General features: G+C 36.9%; 1 protein-coding gene across 2 annotated transcripts in view; it reads left to right on the top strand.

Moving 5' to 3' along the window:
- thsd7aa (thrombospondin, type I, domain containing 7Aa) overlaps nucleotides 1–24,330 on the top strand; it is a 272,763-nt gene that overhangs the window by 222,857 nt on the left and 25,576 nt on the right. For both annotated transcript variants that reach the window (XR_003215883.1, XM_019350980.2), the window contains exons 23-24: nucleotides 22,457–22,630; nucleotides 22,818–22,913. Coding sequence is in view for 1 of the 2 variants with exons in the window: in XM_019350980.2 (XP_019206525.1) it covers nucleotides 22,457–22,630; nucleotides 22,818–22,913 (270 nt within the window). In the remaining variant the exon portion in view is untranslated. The remainder of the gene's footprint in view (nucleotides 1–22,456; nucleotides 22,631–22,817; nucleotides 22,914–24,330) is intronic.

Raw genomic sequence — 24,330 nt, 5'->3', positions numbered from 1 at the left:
TCTTGTCAGTTCTAGCACTGTCTCTTAATACTAATCATCGAATCTTTCTCTGCCATGAGCCGCAGAGTTTAGTGCAAAGTAAGAGATGATATTCAGCTGCGGGTAATTTACCAACAGGACAGGTGCATGTAGATATTAGTCATACACGTGTATGTTAAATATAGGCTTGGGTAACAATCTGGCAGACATATCTGTTATAATAGGAAAAAACTTCAGTAATTGACAGACCTCAATGTCGGACTGTAAGCCATGTGACAAGATTTTGATTTTTCATTCTGTAGCATTCTTTTATCAGGACTACTTAGATCCCTTTAATGAATTAAATGAACCAGAAATGCCTGATTGACAAGTTTATTTTTATAGTGGGTACATGTCTCATTTTTCTAGCATCTGCTCGTTAATCTCTGCGATGCCTCCTCGACACACCAATAACTTCCACTATATCAAGCAGGAAAAATAAGATCAACTTTTATGATTTCTTTAGTAAATCAGTTTGCAAACTTGATTTAAAGATTCTCCTGGACCCCCAGAAACATGTGAACCCTCTTATACACAATCTTGTCACTGTGATCGCTTTTGTAAATCTGACAGTACTGTTTTATGTCAAAACTCAGTTTGCTCTGGCATAACACATTGGTAAAAATCGGGCCCTCAGGGTGGTGTATCTAATACACCACTTAATCTAAACCTGACTCTGGCACAGCCAATGGAGAACCCCCTCAGACTGCAGCAACACAAAGGAAACTAGTCTGGCATAAAAAGTTTCAAACATTAGTAAAAGGCAAACTTCAGCTTAATTTGTACAGTGCTGATGCTGACATCCTTTGCTGATTAGGTATGTAGCATTAAAGTGGTTAGACAACATATCCACTGTTCCAGACTTTTACAAAAACATCATGTGTTTCAACAAACAAGTGTTGAAACACATGATGTTGATAGCTCTTGGTGGTCTGAAAAAGAAGCACGCCAGCAGAGTGTGCCACAACACTGTACATGCTATTTGGTAGAAAGAGACATTAGCTTAAGTTTCTACAGAGCTAATAATGGATGATGTGTTTGTACACTAGTCAAAGCATTTCACTTACTAGCAGATTAAATGCTAGTAAGTGAAACTTTGGCTGTAACCAGAAAAGCTGCAGGTTGTGTTCAGTAAAGACTAGATATAATTCACTGATGACAATTATTATAGGTTTTTACCTGTTACCTCAGCTTTTGAATGAAACCCAATGATAAAATGTAACTAGCAAGCGAAAATTTCAGAAGAAATTTTAAGTGTGCCTATGCCGCTGCTAATCAGTGTAGTTTGCCATTCATACGGCTACAGACAGCAAAACTCAGAAGAGCAGCCATTCTCCACCATGAACTATGGTAAAAACAAACACCGCCCGTGCCTCACAGATGACAGCTTACAGTTTTGGGTAAAGATGAGGTGACTTCGTACAGCCCCGATTTGCAGACGCTGTGCACACAGGTTCATGAGCAGAAGTCCCATTGTATCACGGCAGACCCCGACAATGTTTGCATGAACACGCTTTGAAGCATTACGTTATGGACCACTTTTCACACATGGTTGGTTTACCCACACAGCCAGCTGTAGCTTTTCAACTCACAGCCCGACACACACCCAGAAAACAGCCGAGAGAGCACAGACTACGCCCGAGAGGCGTGATTGCCGATGCCGCTCAGGTGGGTCCACCTACCCTGCAGCGGCACTGCAGACCACGCCCCGCCACACACATCAAACACGTAAAATAAATATTTATGCACTTTTGTATTCACTTTTTGTTTTTTGTTATTTTTACACAGTGTTCTGAATGATGAACAATGGTCTACAGCCAATCTTGTGTATTATTATACAAACTTTGGTTGTAAGATTCAGATAACTACTTAATAAAAGCTAAATATTTTATATGAGAGTAAGAAAGAAAAGTATATCTTTGTGTCCACCTTTCTCTGTTAATGCCCTACCTGGCCCCCTGGCAAAAGCTTTGCTAGATCCGCCCCTGCACAGTTACCAGCTGTCAGCTACACAAAAAAAGGAGCTTGGTGTTTATTTGTCTCTCAGAAACCGTTCATAACTTCCCTTCAACTCATTCATGTCACCTAAAAGGTAAACCTGTTTCTCCATCACCAGTTCAGCTCTGATGATTCAGTAAGGACATCTGGTTTGGGCCAGCCGTTTTTACAGCTGTGGCCCCAGCAAACATCAGCTGATACTAGAAATTAAAAGCAAATGAATTCTAACAACAGCTGATCAAGCTTAAACGTGCTGCTGTGGTTTAGCGCGATAAACAAACGAGAGAAAAGCCGATCATTGATCAGTTTCATGACTGAAGTTTCAACAGGCGAGAGGATGACAGGGGAGGCTGTCATAAACTTCAACATCGGTAACATCGGTAACTTAGCGCGCACACAGCTGTATAGAAACTCCATCGTGCTAGCTAGCACGCAGTACGAGTTATTGTAAGTGATTGAAAAAGTCAGCACAACGAAAATAAACTACACCTAAACTCTGTTTATATCTGACCCAAATAGAGTGCAGTTCATAACTTCTTACCTGAAATTCAGTTCACCTCATGCTCCTGCCTTCGGTTTCCCTGATCCACGATTGACCTCCGCGTTAGCAAACACCGGTCGATCGGCGGTCGCCTCACCGCCTCGTATGTCTCGTTCACAGCATGTCCTTTCTGTCACACACCGGTGGATAGCTGCCCTCTGTTGTAGCTCCACCACCAAACAACTCAGTTATTTTTTCCACATCGACCAGCATCATTGGCCCATATAAACGAAAAATAAGTCCAGCTAAGACACAGACCCTTGCTGAGCGATCGGGTGATGAAACAAATTTTAGCCACCTCACTGTCAGCCAAGCCTGGGTGCTTTTTCACGAAGGGCCGCTAGCGGTGCTAGCTAGCCAGCCGGCTATCAGCAACACGTAAGAGAACTGTTGCAAATATGGGATGTCTTGATAAAACGAGCAGATGTTTGAAGTTTACACACCTACATTCTCGCCTGAAAATATCTTAAAAGTTCATTTTGTGACCTAGAAACACGAATAAAAGACATAAAACGAAGTGGTGTCCGCCATTGTTTACTCTGTAGAGGTGTGCTATGAATTGTGGGATATGGAGTTTTCCACCCACCATAAACCCTTTAGGCCGTACTACTCCCGGTATACCACTAGAGAGAGCCAAGACACCACAAATGAAGTCTGTTTCTATGGGGCCAAAAGCAGAATCTTTCTCAGGAGCCTAGAAATTGGCCTAAATTTGCACTAAAATCTAAATATTTCAAAAACTATAAAAGTCATAAACACCAAAAGTCATACCATACTAGTCCAGCTCCAGCCGCACAAAATGATCTAACATATGTAACAATTGTGTCAAAACTGTGCGGCAGAGAAGCGCAGGAAAATTTTCACTAAAATATTAATATTTAAAAAACTATAATAGTCATAAACACCAAAAGTCATAGCACACCATTCCAGATCCAGCCGCACGAAATGAGGTAACATATATGAAGCTTGTCTCAAAACTGCGGGGCGAGTTACGTGCCGAAATTTAGGCGGAAGATGGAGAATAATAATAACTAGAAAAATTTGCATTTCCTGCGAAAATGCAGTGTGGATGCTTTAAAGCTGAAGCTGTCTGCTAAAACTAGCTGAAAAAGCTGAAAAGTTGCAGAAATTGTAAAAATTTGCAGAAGCAAAGGAACTTTGCTAAAATGTAGTAACTTAGCAGAACTGCAATATCTTAGAGGAAACATAATAGTTGGCAGAAATACAATAGCATAGCAGAACTTAGCAGAAATATTATAACTTACCAGAAACACGATAACTTCTCAAAAATACAAGAATTTAGGAGAAATAGTATAAGATAACAGAATATATTTAGCCAAACATTCTTAAACATTACAGAAATACTATGATTTAGAGAAACCGTACAACATAGCAGCAATGCTATAATTTGACTGAAATACTATATTTGGCAGAAATAGTATATTTAGCACAAATCTTATAAAATAGCAGAAATAGTATGATTTAGCACAATAGTAATACTTAAATAGAAAAATTGGAAAAGCAAAATGGACAGCTGAAAAAATGCTGAACATGCTAATAATCCCTCAAATATAATTGTTAAATGAAAAAAATCGGCAAAAAAAAAATATAACAGTCACACAATCACAAATATGGAGACATATGGAAACACACATGCACAGAGAGACACACACACAAGATCCAATTGAGTCAACCAGTCTAAATATATTGAATTTGAATCTTACAATGAGATGATCCCATAAAAAGGCTTTCTCTCTCGCTCTCTGTCACACACACACACACACACACACACACACACACACACACAGGGAGAGAGAAGTAAGTTTCTAGCTCAGTCAAGCAGCCTGGGAGCTGCTGAATTTGAATCCACCAATCAGAGAGCCTGTGCACTTTTTCCCGCCAAAACAGGTGCACGCAGCACAGAGAGACACAGGATTTTTGCAGTCTATTTCTCATAATGACGACTCCCCTCAAACAAATGACCATAATTTCCTAACCGTAGGGGCTAGAACGGTCATTCTTACACCGTTTTGTTCAGAAGAGATGGGGGAATCTTAAAGTGTTGACAATTTATCATTAAAATATGAATTATTAAAGATATTTGACTTCTAATGCACCATAACTGAGTAGAGCAAAGCAAAAACTGCCTTGACTTGCCCTCAAACAACGCTTTCTAACTCTAAATCTATTTGGAGTATCAATATCATTCTTTCACCGTAAGAGACAGCAGGCTTTGGTGAACAATCATGGAAATTTTCAGATCTCTGTGGAAATCCATTAAAAAGAGATGACGAGAGAAAGTGGTTCATTTCCAGAGTTTGAAATCTGAAGAAATCTGAGCGAAGGACGAATTTCCTACCCTCAAACAAGTCTAACTCATTTCAGAACGGTAATAGGTGAGAAAGAAATTCTTGAATTGTGAGTGTCAGGAGTGTCTGAAGATATACTGGGACAAGCCTTATGTCTTAACTTTGCTTCGTTAAGGAGATATGACAATTCGAATATGCCTCTCATTACAGAAATCAAGCGGTGATTTTAAACAAGCTCTCCATTGACTTTCTATGGAGAGTTTTGCGACTTTGTGTTGGTCTGAGGACATTTGCCAAAATTCTATAAATCCCACAACAATGATAGTGACATTTTCGGAAAGCCAGCAAAAATACCTACGTTTTGATATCTAATTTGTGGAAGTTGAGTGAAAATTGAGCAAGTAGCAAGAAGTTGTTCGGACATGAAGAGAAGACTGCAAAACCTTCAGTGGCACACTGGAAGCCAAGTGCATAGCAACCATAACAACGCATGTATTTTGTGAAAAATCACAATTTTGCAACTGAAAACTTTAAGAGGCATAAAAGTAAAATGGTAAAACATTTGAATATGCTGATTTATACCTGAATAGCCCAATAATTTGTGAACATTTTAAAGTTTAAATGGTTGTTCTACATGAAAATATGAGGAAGTAGTTAAGTTTCAAAAACAAGCAAATTTTAGCAGAATTGCAGAAGTTTCCCATTCATTTCAATGGGACAAATTAAGCTTAATATTTTAAAAAGTATAATAGTGAAAAATACCAAAAGACATAACCATCATTAGCAGAAATAGCAGAATAGTTTAAAATTTGAACGGTGAAAATCGGCTGAAAATTGTGGAAGTAGTTAAGTGCCAAAAAGTGTACGGAAGTCCCAAGAACTAGAAAAATTTGCATTTCCTGCAAAAATGCAGTATGGATGCTGTAATGCTGAAGCTGTCTGCTGAAACTAGCTGAAAAAGCTGAAAAGTTGCAGAAATTGTAAAAACTTTGCAGAAGCAAAGGAACTTTGCTAAAATGTAGTAACTTAGCGGAACTGTAATATCTTAGAGGAAACATAATACTTGGCAGAAATACAATAGCATAGCAGAACTTAGCAGAAACATTGTAACTTACCAGAAACACGATAACTTCTCAAAAATACAAGAAATTAGAAGAAATAGTATAAGATAACAGAAAGAATATATTTAGCCAAATATTCTTAAACATTACAGAAATACTATGATTTAGAAAAACAGTACAACATAGCAGAAATGCTGTGATTTACCAGAGACACTGTAATATACTATGAATATTGTAATTTTATATAAATACTATGTTTTAGCAAAAGTACTCCAGTTTAGCACAAATATTATAATATAGCAGAAACACTATTCTATAGCAGAAATGCTATATTTAGAAAGAAAAATATAACATAGTAGAAATACTATGATTTAGCAGAAATCCTACAATATAGCTTAATAACAATGATTTAGAACAGATACTATGATTGAGCAGAATAGTAATAACTTAAGTGAAAATATTGGAAAGGTAAAATGATAAGCTGAATAAAACGGAACATGGTTAAGTTCGCTCAAAACTAATTGAAGTTCACCTGTGAAAAAATAAAATAAAAATACATTTAGAAAAAAAAAATAAGAACAGCCAACAGATCCACAAAATCAAATATGGATACACAAATCACCAAATACACAGAAAATCAAATATGGGTACACAAATGTACAGAGAGAGACACACAGAATGGGTCTATGCCAGTCAACCTGTCTGAATATATTATATTTTTATCCACCAATGAGATGCTGCCCTAAAAAAGGTCTTTGCGTCTCTCTCTCTCTCTCTCTCTCTCACTCACTCACTCACTCACACACACACACACACACACACACACACACACACACACACACACACACACACACACACAGCAGCAGCAGCAGCAGCAAGTGAACAGGGGCTGTTAACAGCATGTTTCTAGGTTAGTAAAACAGCTGTGAGCTTCTCAATTTGAATCCACCAATCAGAGAGGCTGTGTGCTTTTTCCCGCCAAAACTGGTGCACCAAGTGCAGGCTTTTACACATGCAACACAGAGAGAGACAGGATTTTTGCAGTCTATTTCTCATAGTCAGGACTCGCCTCAAACAAACAGCCATTAATTCCTAACCGTAGGGGCTAAAATGGTCATTCTTAGACCATTTTGTTCAGAAGAGATGGGAGAATCTTGAAATGTTGACCATTTAAAATAAAAATATGAAATATTATAGATATATGACATAGATGATTGGTTATCTAAGAAGCCACGTGGGGCCCCAGTATGCAAATTTGAATGTGTCAGTCCTCAGGTATTATTGGCTGGTTGGGAAGTCGTGCATGCCCTGATATGTAAATTTGAATATTACTCTCCTCACAAAGGATTAAATGTTTTAGCACAAATACTATAAAATGGCAGAAATACTATCATTAAGCAGAAATACTATATTAAGTACAAATCCTGTAAAAAAAACAAAAAAACAAACAAAAAAAACAAACAAAAAAACAAAAAACCCCAGAAATACTGTACTATGATTTGGAAGAAAAACTATAATTAATCAAAAATAGTATATTTGGCAGAAATACTATGTTTTAGCAGAAACACTATATTTAGCACAAATCGTATGAAATAGCAGAAATAGTATGATTTAGCAGAAATGATGTATTTAGCACAAATCTTAAAAAATAACAGAAATAGTATGATTTAGCAGAAATGCTGTATTTAGCACAAATTTCATAAAATAGCAGAAAAATTATGATTTAGCAGAAATGTTGTATTTAGCACAAATACTGAAAAGCAGCAGAAATGCTATGACTTAGCACAATAGTAATAACTTAAATAGAAAAATTGGAAAAGCAAAATGAACAGCTGAAAAAAGTCCCACAATCACAAATATGGACACATACAGAAACACACAAGCACAGAGAGACACACACAGGACCAAATTCAGTCAACCAGTCTAAATATATTGAATTTAAATCATACAATAAGATGCTCCCATCAAAAGGCTCTCTCTCTGTCACACACACACACACACACACACACACACACACACACACACACACACACACACACACACAGAGAGAGAGAACAGCAAGTTTCTAGGTCAGTCAAGCAGCCTGGGAGCTGCTAAATTTGAATCCACCAATCAGAGAGGCTGTGTACTTTTTCCCGCCAAAACAGGTGCACCTGCTTACACACATGCAGCACAGAGAGAGACAGGATTTGTGCTGTCTATTTTCCATAGTGAGGACTCCCCTCAAACAAATGGCTATAATTTCCTAACCGTAGGGGCTAGAACGGTCATTCTTACACCGTTTTGTTCAGAAGACATGGGGGAATCTTGAAATGTTGACCATTTAAAATAAAAATATGAAATATCATAGATATATGACATAGGTGATTGGATTGGTTGTCTTAGAAGCCATGAATGCCCCAATATGCAAATTTGAATGTGCCAGGCCTCAGATATGATTGGCTGGCTGGGAAGCAATGAAGGCAACAATATGCAAATTTGAATGTGCAAGCCCTCGGATATGATTGGTTGTCTTAGAAGCCATATAAAATGCAGTAAAACTGTACTATGATTTGGTAGAAAAACTATAATTAATCAAAAATACTATATTTGGCAGAAATACTATTTTTTAGCAGAAACACTATATTTAGCACAAATCTTATCAAATAGCAGAAATAGTATGATTTAGCAGAAATGTTGTATTTAGCACAAATCTCAAAAAATAGCAGAAATAGTATGATTTAGCAGAAATGCTGTATTTAGCACAAATATTGAAAAGCAGCAGAAATGCTATGACTTAGCACAATAGTAATAACCTAAATAGAAAAATTGGAAAAGCAAAATGGACAGCTGAAAAAATCCTGAACATGCTAAGGGTCCCTCAAATGTAATTGTTAAATGAAAAAAATAAAATCAGCAAAAAAAGTATAACAGTCACACAATCACAAATATGTACACATATGGAAACACACATGCACAGAGACACACAGGACCAAATTCAGTCAACCAGTCTAAATATATTGAATTTAAATCACACACACACACACACACACACACACACACACACACACACACACACACACACACACACACACACACACAGCAGCAGCAGCAGCAGCAGCAGCAGCATCAACAAGTGAACAGGGGTTGTTAACAGCCTGTTTCTAGGTCAGTCAAGCAGCCTGGGAGCTGCTAAATTTGAATCCACCAATCAGAGAGGCTGTGTACTTTTTCCCGCCAAAACAGGTGCAGCCGATTTTACACACACTCAGCACAGAGAGAGACAGGATTTTTGCTGTCTATTTCTCATAGTGAGGATTCCTCTCAAACAAATGGCCATAATTTCCTAACCGTAGGGGCTAGAACGGTCATTCTTACACCGTTTTGTTCAGAAGAGATGGGGGAATCTTCAAGTGTTGACAATTTATCATTAAAATATGAATTATTGAAGATATTTGACTTGTAATGCACCATAACTGAGTAGAGGCGAAGCAAAAACTGCCTTGACCTGCCCTCAAACAACGCTTTCTAACTCTAAATCTATTTGGAGTATCGATATCATTCTTTCACCATAAGAGACAGCAGGCTTTGGTGAACAGTCATGGAAATTTTCAGGTCTCTGTGGAAATCCATCAAAAAGATATGATGAGAGGAAAAAATGGCCTCATTTCCAGAGTTTGAAATCTGAAGAAATCTGAGCAAAGGACGAATTTCCTACCCTCAAACAAGTGTAATTCATCTCGGAACGGTAATAGGTGAGAAAAAAAATTCTTAAATTGTGAGCGTCAGGAGTGTCTGAAGATATACTGGGACAAGCCTCATGTTTTAACTTCGCTTCGTTAAGGAGATATTACGATTCGAATATGCCTCTCATTACAGAAATCAAGCGGTGATTTTGAACAAACTCTCCATTGACTTTCTATGGAGAGTTTTCCGACTTTCTGTTGGTCTGAGATTTGCCAAAATTCTATAAATCTCACAACAATGATGGTGACATTTTCTGAAAGCCAGCAAAAATACCTACGTTTTGATGTATAATTTGTGGAAGTTGAGTGAAAATTGAGCAAGTAGCAAGAAGTTGTTCGGACATGAAGAGAAGACTGCGAAACCTACAGTGGCACACTGAAAGCCAAGTGCATAGCAACCATAACAACGCATGTATTTTCTGAAAAATCACAATTTTGCCACTCAAAACTTTAAGAGGGATAAAAATAAAACGGTAAAAGATTTGAAAAAGCTTATTTATTCCTGAATAGCCCAATAATTTGAGAACATTTAAAAGTTTGAATGGAGTTTCTACGTGAAAATATGAGGAAGTAGTTAAGTTTCAAAAACAAGCAAGTTTTAGCAGAATTGCGGAAGTTTCCCATTCATTTCAATGGGACAAATTAAAGGAAAAAAGTGTAATATTTTAAAAAGTATAATAGTGAAAAATACCAAAAGATATAGCGTACATTAGCAGAAATAGCAGAATAGTTTAAAATTTGAACGGTGAAAATCGGCTGAAAATTGTGGAAGTAGTTAAGTGCCAAAAAGTGTACGGAGCAACTAGAATAAAGTAGAACTAGAAAAATTTGCATTTCCTGCGAAAATGCAGTGTGGATGCTGTAATGCTGAAGCTGTCTGCTAAAAATAGCTGAAAAAGCTGAAAAGTTGCAGAAATTGTAAAAATTTGCAGAAGCAAAGGAACTTTGCTAAAATGTAGTAACTTAGCAGAACTGCAATATCTTAGAGGAAACATAATACTTGGCAGAAATACAATAGCATAGCAGAACTTAGCAGAAACATTGTAACTTACCAGAAACACGATAACTTCTCAAAAATACAAGAATTTAGGAGAAATAGTATAAGATAACAGAAAGAATATATTTAGCCAAACATTCTTAAACATTACAGAAATACTATGATTTAGAAAAACAGTACAACATAGCAGAAATGCTGTGATTTACCAGAGACACTGTAATATACTATTCATATTGAAATTTTAAATAAATACTATGTTTTAGCAAAAATACTCCAGTTTAGCACAAGTATTATAACATAGTAGAAATACTATTCTATAGTAGAAATGGTGTATTTAGAAAGAAAAATATAATATAGTAGAAATACTATGATTTAGCAGAAATCCTACAATATAGCTTAATAACAATGATTTAGAACAGATACTATGATTGAGCAGAATAGTAATAACTTAAGTGAAAATATTGGAAAGGTAAAATGACAAGCTGAATAAAAAGGAACATGGTTAAGTTCGCTCAAAACTAATTATTGTTCACCTGTGAAAAAAATAAAATAAAAATACATTTAGAAAAAAAACAAATAAGAACAGCCAACAGATATACACAAAATCAAATATAGATACACAAATCACCAAATACACAGAAAATCAAATATGGGTACACAAATGTACAGAGAGAGACACACACACAGGGTCTATGCCAGTCAACCAGTCTGAATATATTATATTTTTATCCACCAATGAGATGCTGCCCTAAAAAGGGTCTTTGTGTGTGTGTCTTTCTCTCTCTCTCTCTCTCTTACACACACACACACACACACACACACACACACACACACACACACACACACACACACACAGCAGCATCAGCAAGTGAACAGGGGCTGTTAACAGCATGTTTCTAGGTCAGTCAAACAGCTGTGAGCTTCTTAATTTGAATCCACCAATCAGAGCCATGAATGCCCCAATATGCAAATTTGAATGTGCCAGCCCTCAGATATGATTGGCTGGCTGGGAAGCCGTCCAGGTCCTGATATGTACATTTGAATATTACAGTCCTTACAGAGGACTGACTCCCTGGGGACCTGGCAGAAATATATAGAAATACAATGATTACCCAGAAATACTGCATTTAGTAGAAATACTATGTTTTAGCACAAATACTATAAAATGGCAGAAATACTATAATTAAGCAGAAATATTATATTAAGTACAAATCCTATAAAATAGCAGAAATACTATGATTTAGCACAAATGCTGTATTAAGCACAAATACTGAAAAGCAGCAGAAATGCTATGTCTTAGCACAATAGTAATAAGTTAAATAGAAAAATTGGAAAAGCAAAATGAACAGCTGAAAAAAGTCCCACAATCACAAATATGGACACATATGGAAACACACAAGCACAGAGAGACACACAGGATCAAATTCAGTCAACCAGTCTAAATATATTGAATTAAAATCATACAATAAGATGCTCCCATAAAAACTCTGTCGCCCTCTCTTTCTCGCTCTCTTTGTCAAACACACACACACACACACACACACACACACACACACACACACACACACACACACACACGGAGAGAACAGCAAGTTTCTAGGTCAGTCAAGCAGCCTGGGAGCTGCTAAATTTGAATCCACCAATCAGAGAGGCTGTGTACTTTTTCCCGCCAAAACGGGTGCACCTGCTTACACACACGCAACACAGAGAGAGACAGGATTTGTGCAGTCTATTTTCCGTAGTGAGGACTCCCCTCAAACAAATGGCTATAATTTCCTAACCGTAGGGGCTAGAACGGTCATTCTTACACCATTTTGTTCAGAAGACATGGCGGAATCTTGAAATGTTGACCATTTAAAATAAAAATATGAAATATTAGAGATATATGACATAGATGATTGGTTGGCTTAGAAGCCACGAAGGTCCCAATATGCAAATTTGAATGTGCCAGGCCTCAGACATGATTGGCTGGCTGGGAAGCCATGAAGGCAACAATATGCAAATTTGAATGTGCCAGGCCTCAGATATGATTGGTTGTCTTAGAAGCCATATAAAAAGCAGTAAAACTGTACTATGATTTGGAAGAAAAACTATAATTAATCAAAAATATTATATTTGGCAGAAATACTATTTTTTAGCAGAAACACTATATTTAGCACAAATCTTATGAAATAGCAGAAATAGTATGATTTAGCAGAAATGCTGTATTTAGCACAAATACTGAAAAGCAGCAGAAATGCTATGACTTAGCACAATAGTAATAACTTAAATAGAAAAATTGGAAAAGCAAAATGGACCGCTGAAAAAATCCTGAACATGCTAAGGGTCCCTCAAATGTAATTGTTAAATGAAAAAAAATCAGCAAAAAAAAGTATAACAGTCACACAATCACAAATATGGAAACATATGGAAACACACATGCACAGAGAGACACACAGAGGACCAAATTCAGTCAACCAGTCTAAATATATTGAATTTAAATCGTACACACACACACACACACACACACACACACACACACACACACACACACACAAGCAGCAGCAGCAGCAGCAGCAGCAGCATGTGAACAGGGGCTGTTAACGGCATGTTTCTAGGTCAGTCAAACAGCTGTCAGCTTCTCAATTTGAATCCACCAATCAGAGAGGCGGTGTGCTTTTTCCCGCCAAAACTGGTGCACTAAGTGCAGGCTTTTACACACGCAACACAGAGAGAGACAGGATTTTTGCAGTGTATTTCTCATAGTGAGAATTCCCCTCAAACAAACAGCCATAAATTCCTAACCGTATGGGCTAAAACAGCCATTCTTAGACCATTTTATTCAGAAGACATGGGGGAATCTTGAAATGCTGACCATTTAAAATAAAAATATGAAATGTTAGAGATATATGACATAGATGATTGGTGGGCTTAGAAGCCACGAAGGTCCCAATATGCAAATTTGAATGTGCCAGGCCTCAGATATGATTGGCTGGCTGGGAAGCCATGAAGGCAACAATATGCAAATTTGAATGTGCCAGGCCTCAGATATGATTGGCTGGCTGGGAAGCCGTCCAGGTCCTGATATGTAAATTTGAATATTACAGTCCTTACAGAAGACTGACTCCCTGGGGACCTGGCAGAAATATATAGAAATACAATGATTACCCAGAAATACTGCATTTAGTAGAAATACTATGTTTTAGCACAAATACTATAAAATGGCAGAAATACTATAATTAAGCAGAAATATTATATTAAGTACAAATCCTATAAAGTAGCAGAAATAGTATGATTTAGCACAAATGCTGTATTTAGCACAAATCTTATAAAATAGCAGAAATAGTATGATTTAGCAGAAATGCTGTATTTAGCACAAATACTGAAAAGCAGCAGAAATGCTATGACTTAGCACAATAGTAATAAGTTAAATAGAAAAATTTTAAAGTTTGAATGGTTGTTCTAGGTGAAAGTATGAGGAAGTAGTTAAGTTTCAAAAACAAGCAAGTTTTAGCAGAATTGCGGAAGTTTCCCATTCATTTCAATGGGACAAATTAAAGGAAAAAAGTGTAATATTTTAAAAAGTATAATAGTTATAAACACCAAAAGATATAGCTGGAATTAGCAGAACGAACAGAACAGTTTAGAGTTTGAACGGAGAAAATCGGCTGAAAACTGAGGGAGTAGTTAAGTGCCGAAAAACGCGAGCAACTTGAAAAAGAATAAAGTTTAAAGAGAAACAGGAACTCAATAGTGTGGAAGCCCTTTAGGGCATCCACACAATAATAAAGAACTAGAAAAATTTGCATTTCCTGCGAAAATGCTGTGTGGATGTCTTAACGCTGAAGCTGTCTGCTGAAAAGCTGAAAAAGCTGAAAAGTTGCAAAAAGTTGTATGGTGGTGAAAAAAAACATGTCACCCTTAGCAGGATTCGAACCTGGCCCTCCTGGTCTCAAGGCAGCTACTCATCTCACTGAGCTAAACTCATTCTCTCAAGAAGAGGAGGAGAGACCGACAATTCTGCTAAAATGAGCAGAAGCTGCTGAGAATTGTGCTGAGAAGAGGTGAAAAGGCTGAAAATTTTGCAGAAAAGAGGTAAATCAGCAGAATTTCTGCAGAAAAGAGGCAAAGGAGCAGAAACTTGCGCTGAAAAGAGATGAATCAGCAGAGTTTCTGCTGAAAAGAGTTTTTTTTTCTGAAAACAGCCCAAAAAAATGGAATTTGTGCTGAAAAGGGGTGAAAGAAATGAAAATTTTGCTGAAAAGGGGTGAAGAAGCTAAAGTATACCAAATCAAAGTATTTGTGCCAAAACATAGTGTTTCTGCCATATTGTGGTATTTGTGCCACAAAAGTTACTACATTACAACATGAATACGGATTAAAGATGAAAGAAACTGGCAACAAATTCCTCCACTACAAACCAGTCTGATACCACTTCTTTGCAGTGTTCACGTTTACTAAGGCACTACCCAAAAGGCGCCACAAGAGGGCACTCCAACACAAGAGAAGAGGTGAATGAGCAGAATTTCTGCTGAAAAGAGGCAGAAGGTTCTGTATGTAGAAAAAGAAACACTGTTGAACCATGTGTGAAATAAATAAAGAAATGAAATGAAAGAACAACCTGGTTCTGCTCAAATTCACCAATCAGAGGTACTGCCTCTGTCTGCTTCATCAGGCTGTGTACTTGTTTCTGCCATGGAGCGTTAACAAGAATCTGAGGTCCATATTAGAAAAGCTGCTAAAATCATAAAACTTTGCAGAATTGTAATAAATTAGCAATATAAATTACAGGTCAGTGATAGTGTATAAATTTGTAGTGAAAAAAAAAAAAAAACATGGACCAAGGTGGGATTGAACCCACGACCTTTGAGCTGCAGAGACCTGTCATTACTGATTGCACCACCTGGAAAGGGGGCGGCGGTCTGAAAGACAGATACTTGGGCAGTCAGAAAATAGATTGCAGTGAGAGGCGAAAAACGCCGTTTTTTGGAGTTACAAAACGTCGTGTAACTCAAAAACTAGGAGGGCTAGCAGCATAATTCTTGTACTGGGTGAATCAGCGGACTTTGGTGTATTTTGACTGCGATTTTCATAGCTCGTTCTACCTCCGTCGCGGGTATATGACGAGAGAAGAAACGGCTTCATTTTCGGCGTTTGAAAACTGAGAGCAGGACAGATTTCCACCCCTCAAACAAACGTAATTCATTGCTCAACGGTAAGATAATTGTAAAAACTGCTTCCACTGTGAGTGTCAGCAGTGTCTGAAGATATATTGGGACAAGCCTCATGTCCTAACTTTGCTTTGTTAAAGAGAGATGGCAATTTGAAAATGCCTCCCGTTACAGAATTTCAGCTCTGAATTTCAAAACCTCCCCATAGACTTTGAATGGGGACTTGTCAGACCTTGTGTCACTCCGAGGCAAATTGCGAAAAAATGGTAAACCTCACAATAAAGATAGTGACATTTTCTGAAAGCCAGCAAAAATACCTACGTTTTGATGTATAATTTGTGGGGGTTGAGTGGAAATTGTGTGAGTAGCAAGAAGTTGTTTAGACATGAAGAGAAAATTCAGAACGGACCAGCACTCACTCTGACTTAATTGCATAGCAACCATAGCAACGCATGTATTTTCTGAAAAATCACAATTTTGCAACTGAAAACTTAAAGAGAGATAAGATTAAAACGGTAGAAGATCTGAAAAAGCTGAATCAGACAGGAATAGCCCAATAATCTGAGAACATTTTAAAGTTTGAATGGAGTTTCTAGGTGAAAGCATGAGGACATAGTTAAGTTTCAAAGACAAGCAAGTTTTAGCAGAATTGTGGAAGTTTCCCATTCATTTCAATGGGACAAATTAAAGGAAAAAAGTGTAATATTTTAAAAAGTATAATAGTAATAAACACCAAAAGATATAGCCGGAATTAGCAGAAATAGCAGAACAGTTTAGAGTTTGAACGGAGAAAATCGGCTGAAAACTGAGGGAGTAGTTCAGTGCCGAAAAACGGGGCAGCAACTTGAAGAATAAAGTTTAAAACAGGAACTCAATAGTGTGGAAGCCCTTTTAGGGCATCCACACAATAATAAAGTATAACTAGAAAAAGTTTGCATTTCCTGCGAAAATGCTGTGTGGATGCCGGAACGCTGAAGCTGTCTGCTGAAAATGACTGAAAAAGATGAAAAGCTGCAAAAATTGTATGGCAGTAAAGAAACTGAAAAATTATGCTGAAAACAAGTAAGGAAGCAGAATCTTTTGCTGAAAAGACGTGAAAAGGCAAAATTCTGCTTAAAAGGGGTACAGAAGTTCAAATTTGTACTGAAAAGAGGAGAGGTGAAAAGGTTTCCTCTGAAATGAGCAGAAGATACTGAGATTTGTATTGATAAGAGGTGAAAGGCTGAAAATTCTGCTTAAAATAGGTGAATCAGCAGAATTTCTACTGAAAAGAGGTAAAGAAGTAGAACGTTGCACTGAAAACAGGTGAATCAGCAGAATGTCTGCTAAAAAAGAGATTTCTGTTGAAAACACCTGAAAAAGCTGGGATTTGTGCTGAAAAGGGGTGAAAAAACTCACAATTCTGCTGAAACTGGGTGAAGAAGAGGTGTTGGGCTGTTGAGAAGAGTTAAATAAGTTGAACTGATATGTTTGGGTACAAAGACTATGATTTGGCAATAATACTGCATTTTAGCACAACTCCTGAGATTTGATTGAAATACTATGATTTAGAAGAAATATTATGACTTTGTACAAATACAATATTTTGGCACAAATACTATGATTTGGCAGAAATACTATTATTTAGTAGAAATACTATGATTTACCAGAAGTACAATGTTTCTGCAAAAATACTATAATTTTGAAGAAATACTATGCCTTAGTAGTAATACTATAACATCACAGATATATGATGATTTTGCAGACATTCTGGTTTTACACAAATACTATAATGTGGCAGTATACTATGTTTTAGCACAAATACTATGACTTGCTATAAATACTATGATTTGGCACATATACTATATTCAGCACATATACTATAACAAAACAGAAAGTCTACGACTTAGTAGTAATACTATAACATAATAGATATACTATGATTTTGCAGACAGTCTATGTTTTTGCACAACTAGCACAATGTGGCAGAAATACTATGATTTGGCACAAGTACTATGATTTAGTACAAATAATATGATTGGGCAGAAATACTATGTTTCAGTACAAATACTATGATTTGGCAATAATACTGCGTTTTAGCACAACTACTGAGATTTTATTGAAATACTATGATTTAGAAGGCATACTATGACCTCGTACAAATACTATGTTTTGGTTCGAATACTATGATTTGCAAAAAATAGTATGATTTGGCACAAGTATCATGATTTAGTACAAATACTACGAATTGGCTGAAATACTGTGACTTAGTAGTAATACTTTAACATAACAGATATACTGTGATTTTGCAGACATTCTATGATTTTGCACAAATACTATGAAATTGCAGTAATACTATGATTTTGAAGGAATACTATGATTTGGTAGAAATACTATGCCTTAGTAATAATACTATAACATAACAGATATACTGTGATTTTGCATAAGTATGTTTTTGCACAAATACTACTATTGGGCAGAAATACTACGTTTTAGCACAAATACTATGATTTGCTATAAATACTACGATTTGGCACATATACTATATTCAGCAGATATATTATAACATAACAGAAATTCTACGACTTTGTAGTAATACTATAACATAACAGAAATTTTACTTGGGCACAAATACTATAACTTGGCACAAATGCCATGATTTTGCAAAAAAAATACCATGATTTGACACAAATATGATGATATGGCAGAAATAATACGATTGGGTACAAGTAGTATGAATAGCCACAAGTACTATGATTTAGTACAAATACTATGATTTGGCAGAAATACTATGATTTAGCAGAAATAATTTTTTTTACATAACTAATATCTTTTGACAGAAATTTCTGCTAAAAGGTACTATTTCTGCTTTTTAGCAGAAATACTGTAATTTGGCATAAATACTATGATTCGAGATAAATACTATGATTTGGCAGGTATACTGTAATCAGCACATATACTATAACATGACAGAAATTCCTCCACTTATTAGTAATATTATAACATAACAGAAATGTTATGTTTTGGCACAAAAACCATGATTTGGCAAAAATACTATGATTTAGCAGAAATACTATGATTGAGCAGAAGTACTAAGATGTAGTAGAAGTACTTTGATTTAACAGAAATACTATTATGGAGGAGTAATACTTTAACATGGGAGAAATATTGATACAGACACACAAACATACACATACACAGAGCCTAAAGGGAACAGTGGCTGTTAAGAGTCTGGGCTTGGTATATGTAGGTCAGTTAAATTAGCTGCACCTGCTGTAATCAGCCCTTACACACACAGACACAGAGAGAGGTATAAGTTTTCTGCAGTGTATTTCTCACATTCAGGATTCCCCTTGAACAAATGGCCATAATTTCCTAACCGTAGGGGCTAGAATGCTCATTCTGACACCGTTTTGTTCAGAAGAGATGGAGGAATCTGCAGGTCTTCATAATTCAGAGATAAAATATAAATTATTGAAGATATATGACTTGTAATACACTGTAACTGAGTAGAGGCAAAGCAAAACTGCCTTGACTTGCCCTCAAACAATGTTTTGTAACTCTAAATCTATATGGAGCATCAAAATCATTCTTTCACCGTAAGAAACAGCAGGCTTTGGTGAACAGTCATGGGAATTTTCAGGTCTCTGTGGAAATCCATCAAAAAGATATGACGAGAGAAAAAAGTGCCTCATTTCCAGAGTTTGAAATCTGAAGAGATCTGAGCAAGGCACGAATTTCCTACCCTCAAACAAATGTAATTCAAGGCCAAACGGTAATAGGTGAGAAAAAAATTCTTGAATTGTGAGCATCAGGGGTGTCTGAAGATATATTGGCACAAGCGTCATGTCTCAACTTTGTTTCGTTAAGGAGATATGACGATTCGAAAATGCCTCTCATTAGAGAATTCCAGCGCTGATTTTGAACAAACTCTCCATTGACTCTCTATGGAGAGTTTTCAGACTTTGTGTTGCTCTGAGGAGATTTGCCAAAATTCTGTAATGCCCACAACAATGATAAGTGACATTTTCTGAAAGCCAGCAAAAATACCTACGTTTTGATGTATAATTTGTGGGGGTTGAGTGGAAATTGAGCAAGTTGCAAGAAGTTGTTCAGACATGAAGAGAAAATTCAGAACAGACCAGCCCTCACTCTGAGTTAATTGCATAGCAACCATAGCAACACATGTATTTTCTGAAAAATCACAATTTTGCAACTGAAAACTTAAAGAGGTATCAAATTAAAACGGTAGAAGATCTGAAAAAGCTGAATCACTCAGCCCAATAGCCCAATAATCTGAGAACATTTTAAAGTTTGAATGGAGTTTCTAGGTGAAAGTATGAGGAAGTAGTTAAGTTTCAAAAACAAGCAAGTTTTAGCAGAATAGTGGAAGTTTCCCATTCATTTCAATAGGACAAATTAAAGGAAAAAAGTGTAATATTTTAAAAAGTATAATAGTAATAACCACCAAAAGTCATAGCAGGAATTAGCAGAAAGAGCAGAACAGTTTAGAGTTTGAACGGAGAAAATCGGCTGAAAACTGAGGGAGTAGTTAAGTGCCAAAAAATGTACGGAAGCAACTAGTAAATAGTGGAATAAAGAATAAAGAGAAACAGGAACTCAATAGTGTGGAAGCCCTTTGAGGGCATCCACACAATAAAGAGAAACAGGAACTCAATAGTGTGGAAGCCCTTTTAGGGCATCCACACAATAAAGAGAAACAGGAACTCAATAGTGTGGAAGCCCTTTTAGGGCATCCACACAATAAAGTAGAATAAAGAATAAAGAGAAACAGGAACTCAATAGTGTGGATGCCTCCAGCATCCACACAATAAGAATAATAAATCCGACGAATAGTAATAAGTGTGCCTCTTGGCATAGGCACACTTAATAAATCCGACGAATAGTAATAAGTGTGCCTCTTGGCATAGGCACACTTAATAATGCTGTCATCCGTTTATGAGTACTAGACATCGTGATACTTGACACTGGCTTGACACTGTTTGGAGGTTTTTCACTTGGAATATCAAAATGTGTAGAGAAATATCTGTGTTTTTAAAATATTTTTATGATGACGATAAATTGAGTAATTTAATTTTTAAAACTTTTTAAAGTGTATATATATAAAACAGCCATGTTTACACAGGTTGGTGTTTCATTTCTGCAAACACTCAATCAACTTAATCTGTCACGTATAAAAACATGTTGACATTTTACTAAGAATCTAAAATTAGAAACATCCTGTCTCAAAATGACGCAGAAAAACTACTTCATCCATTTATTACTTCTAGGATCTAATTAATTTCTATCAGGTTGTATTAAAAACCAAACAAACTGAAAAGCCTTCAGTTGATCCAAAATGCTGAAATAGTACTGACAGGGACTAAAGAGAGAGCATATTTCTCCCATGTTTGCTTCTCTTCATTGGCTCCCTGCTCCTGCTCCTCACATACAAGATGTTGAATAATCAGGCCCCATCTTATCTTAATGACCTTGTAGTGCCATATCACCCTAGTAGAGCACTTCGCTCTCACACTGCAGGCTTACTTGTTGTTCCTAGAGTATTTAAAAGTAGAATGGGAGGCAGAGCCTTCAGTTTTCAGGCCCCTCTTCTGTGGAACCAGCTTCCAGTTTGGATTCGGGAGACAGACACTATCTCTACTTTCAATATTAGGCTTCAAACTTTCCTTTTTGCTAAAGCATATAGTTAGGGCTGGACCAGGTGACCCTGAATCCCCCCTTAGTTACACAGGAACAGGTCTAGGCTGCTGAGGGCTTCCCGTGATGCTGGCCCATGAGTGTTTCTTGTTCACTCATCTTTTTCAATCTCTATGTGCTTACACAGCTCTCTGCATTTAATCATTGGTTATTATTAATGTGTGGCTCTGTTCCACAGTGTATTTTTTGTCCTGTCTCTCCCATTACTCAAGCTGGTTCAACTGGCTGCCCCTCCCTGGCTCTGCTGGAAATTTCTTCCTGTTAAAAGGGAATTTGATTGTTGGGGTTTTCTCAGTTGTAGGGTCTCGCCATTACAATAGTAATGACCTTGAGTGGTAAATGTTTTTGAACTAGTGCATTTCTAAACATTATGGATGGCTACCATAAAGTGACAACGAATGCTCATTTTAAAGACGTTTAATGTGTAAGATTTGTGTACCATTTCATTTACGTTTCATTTTCCTTTCACTAGCTTAATATAACATTTTAACAGCGCGTGATTAACATTCTTGAATCACTTGTACTTCAGCTTTAAATGAAATACTTTAGGGAAATAATTTAATAATAATCTTAAAAGTTTTGTTGTGACTGCAGTATGTCTTTCTGTCCGTTTACCACAAAGACAAAAGATGAAATAAAGAAATAAAATAAAATAAACTTTATAATTTGCTGGGGCAATGAATCATGGGCAAAACAAGAATTAAACATTTGTGAGGCTCAGGACTGTGAAACTAACTAAAGTAGACGTTTATTTGAGTAAATAATGTAGATTATTTTTAATAAGCCATGAATAGGCTGAGGATATGCACCACTGTGGCTCTTATCCAGTGGTAGGACTGCTGTTTTATACTTAAAACTTTAATTATGGATTCACTATGTTTATCAAAAACTTAAATAGTTTTTACATCATACAGTGATGTTGCATTTTGGTTTGCTGATTAACTGATTTCTGTTCTGTAGGAGAGTGCTACTTGACAGACTGGACTGTTTGGAGTTCATGCCAGCTAAGCTGCATAAATGGGGTTGACCTGAGCTTTGGTTCAGTCCAAGTTCGATCTAGAGCTGTGGTGGCCCAGGATCCTGAGAACTTGCTGCAGTGTCCAGAACAAGAGCTTGAAGCACGACCATGTACAGGTTGGTCACAAGAGTCAAAGGACTTTTTCTTAAAAAAAAAAAAGTAAACTAAACTAATCCAGAAATTTCAGCATTGATATAGTAGTGTCTCATATTCATGTTTATATAATTCATATAATTTAATTTTAAATAAAAAAATAAAATAAAAAAATTTGTAATTTTTATTTTGATTATATCCTTTTTGTAGACGGTGAATGTTTTGATTACAAGTGGAAAAGTGGACCATGGAGAGGCTCGTCTCGGCACGTCTGGTGTGAGCGTTCAGATGGTCTCAATGTCACAGGTAATAAGAACCTGCTCACTAAATGAACAAATGAAATAAACGAACTACAGTCTCCCTGTCAGTGTTTTGTATGTGAAAGAAGGAGCAAATGTTTATAAAGTACTTTTTAAATTATCCAACTAGTTCTAGTTATAATGGAGATGGTTGGAGCGGAAAATGGAAAAGATCATGAAATTAGTTTTCAACTCCACTAAGCCTAACCCTGTTTATCATTTAATGTCTAAAGCTACTCTTTCCCCAGTTCAATGCCAGTTCTTTAAAACCCTCGATTTACTGAATGCTCAAATTGCCATTGCAGACCAGTTTACAGCCTGATCTCAGACAGTGCAGATGTAAATGTGAGTGTGTGCATGAGTTCTGAAGGTGCTACAATGAATCTTTAACATGAGGATTTGCTCTGTGATTAGCAGGGTGATAATGTGGATAAGGTTTCCTCAAACAGCCTTCCCCACAAGTATTACTGGAAAGAGAATTTGAGATCCAGTTAACAGATGTTTTTCAATCCCCAGCAGTGCCACAGTGATGATTGAAGCCTGCTGTCCATCACCATCAGCACTTGCATCAGATATAATTTGCATCCGCTTCTTTTCCAAACAGCCAATTCTTTCATATTTTTGTATACATGTAGAATTATCAGTAGATCTGATACTCCAGATGGTGTGCTGGCCTTTGCAGCTGTGATTGGCACAATGCACAGTGTTATTCACTTTTTATAGATTTTTGCTGGTAAGCAGTGGCATTCCTTTCATGAATATTAATACTGATTTCTCCTCCCGAGCCCACCACCTAATAAATATTCAGTAGCCTCGCAGGATCACCATGTTTTTGCAGACTTGCGTTTTTTCTGTCAGTGTCAGTTGTACACTGTCTTCATCATTCCCATTACTTTATTCTTAGTGGGAATACAATCATAGCTTCCCTTTCTACCACCAAACATAGTTGTAGACAGGGAAGGCATCATTAGACCATTGCTGACAGCTGTGCCTGCAAGCCTCCCCAGGCGCAGCCTTTGAACCCACTGGACCACACCCCTCCCCTGCAGCTGAGCCGCAAAGCCACATTCCAGCCCCGTTACCCAACTTATCGCCAACTCATGGGGATTTTAACATAAGGTTCAGGGTTGGCTGTAGCTGTAGCTCAGGTGGTAGAGCAGGCTGCCTATTAAATGGGAAGCAGATGAGGACTGGTGGTTCAATCCTCATCTGCTCCATTCTGCATGCCAAACATCCTTAGGCAAGATGCTCACCCCAAGATGCTCTCCAATGCATCCATCAGAATATGAATGTGTGTGAATGTAAGATAGAAGCCCTCACATAGAAAGACCACTGAAAAAAGTGCATGGGTGAATAAGGCAAGTTGTGCAAAATTCTTTGAGTGCTCAGTGTAGAAAAGTACTTTATAAGAATCAGTCCATTTA

Source organism: Oreochromis niloticus, linkage group LG22, assembly GCF_001858045.2.
Source record: "Oreochromis niloticus isolate F11D_XX linkage group LG22, O_niloticus_UMD_NMBU, whole genome shotgun sequence".
NCBI classification, from domain to species: Eukaryota; Metazoa; Chordata; class Actinopteri; order Cichliformes; family Cichlidae; genus Oreochromis; species Oreochromis niloticus.
Note: the sequence above shows the minus strand (reverse complement) of the source record. Positions and strands in the feature narration are given on the sequence as shown.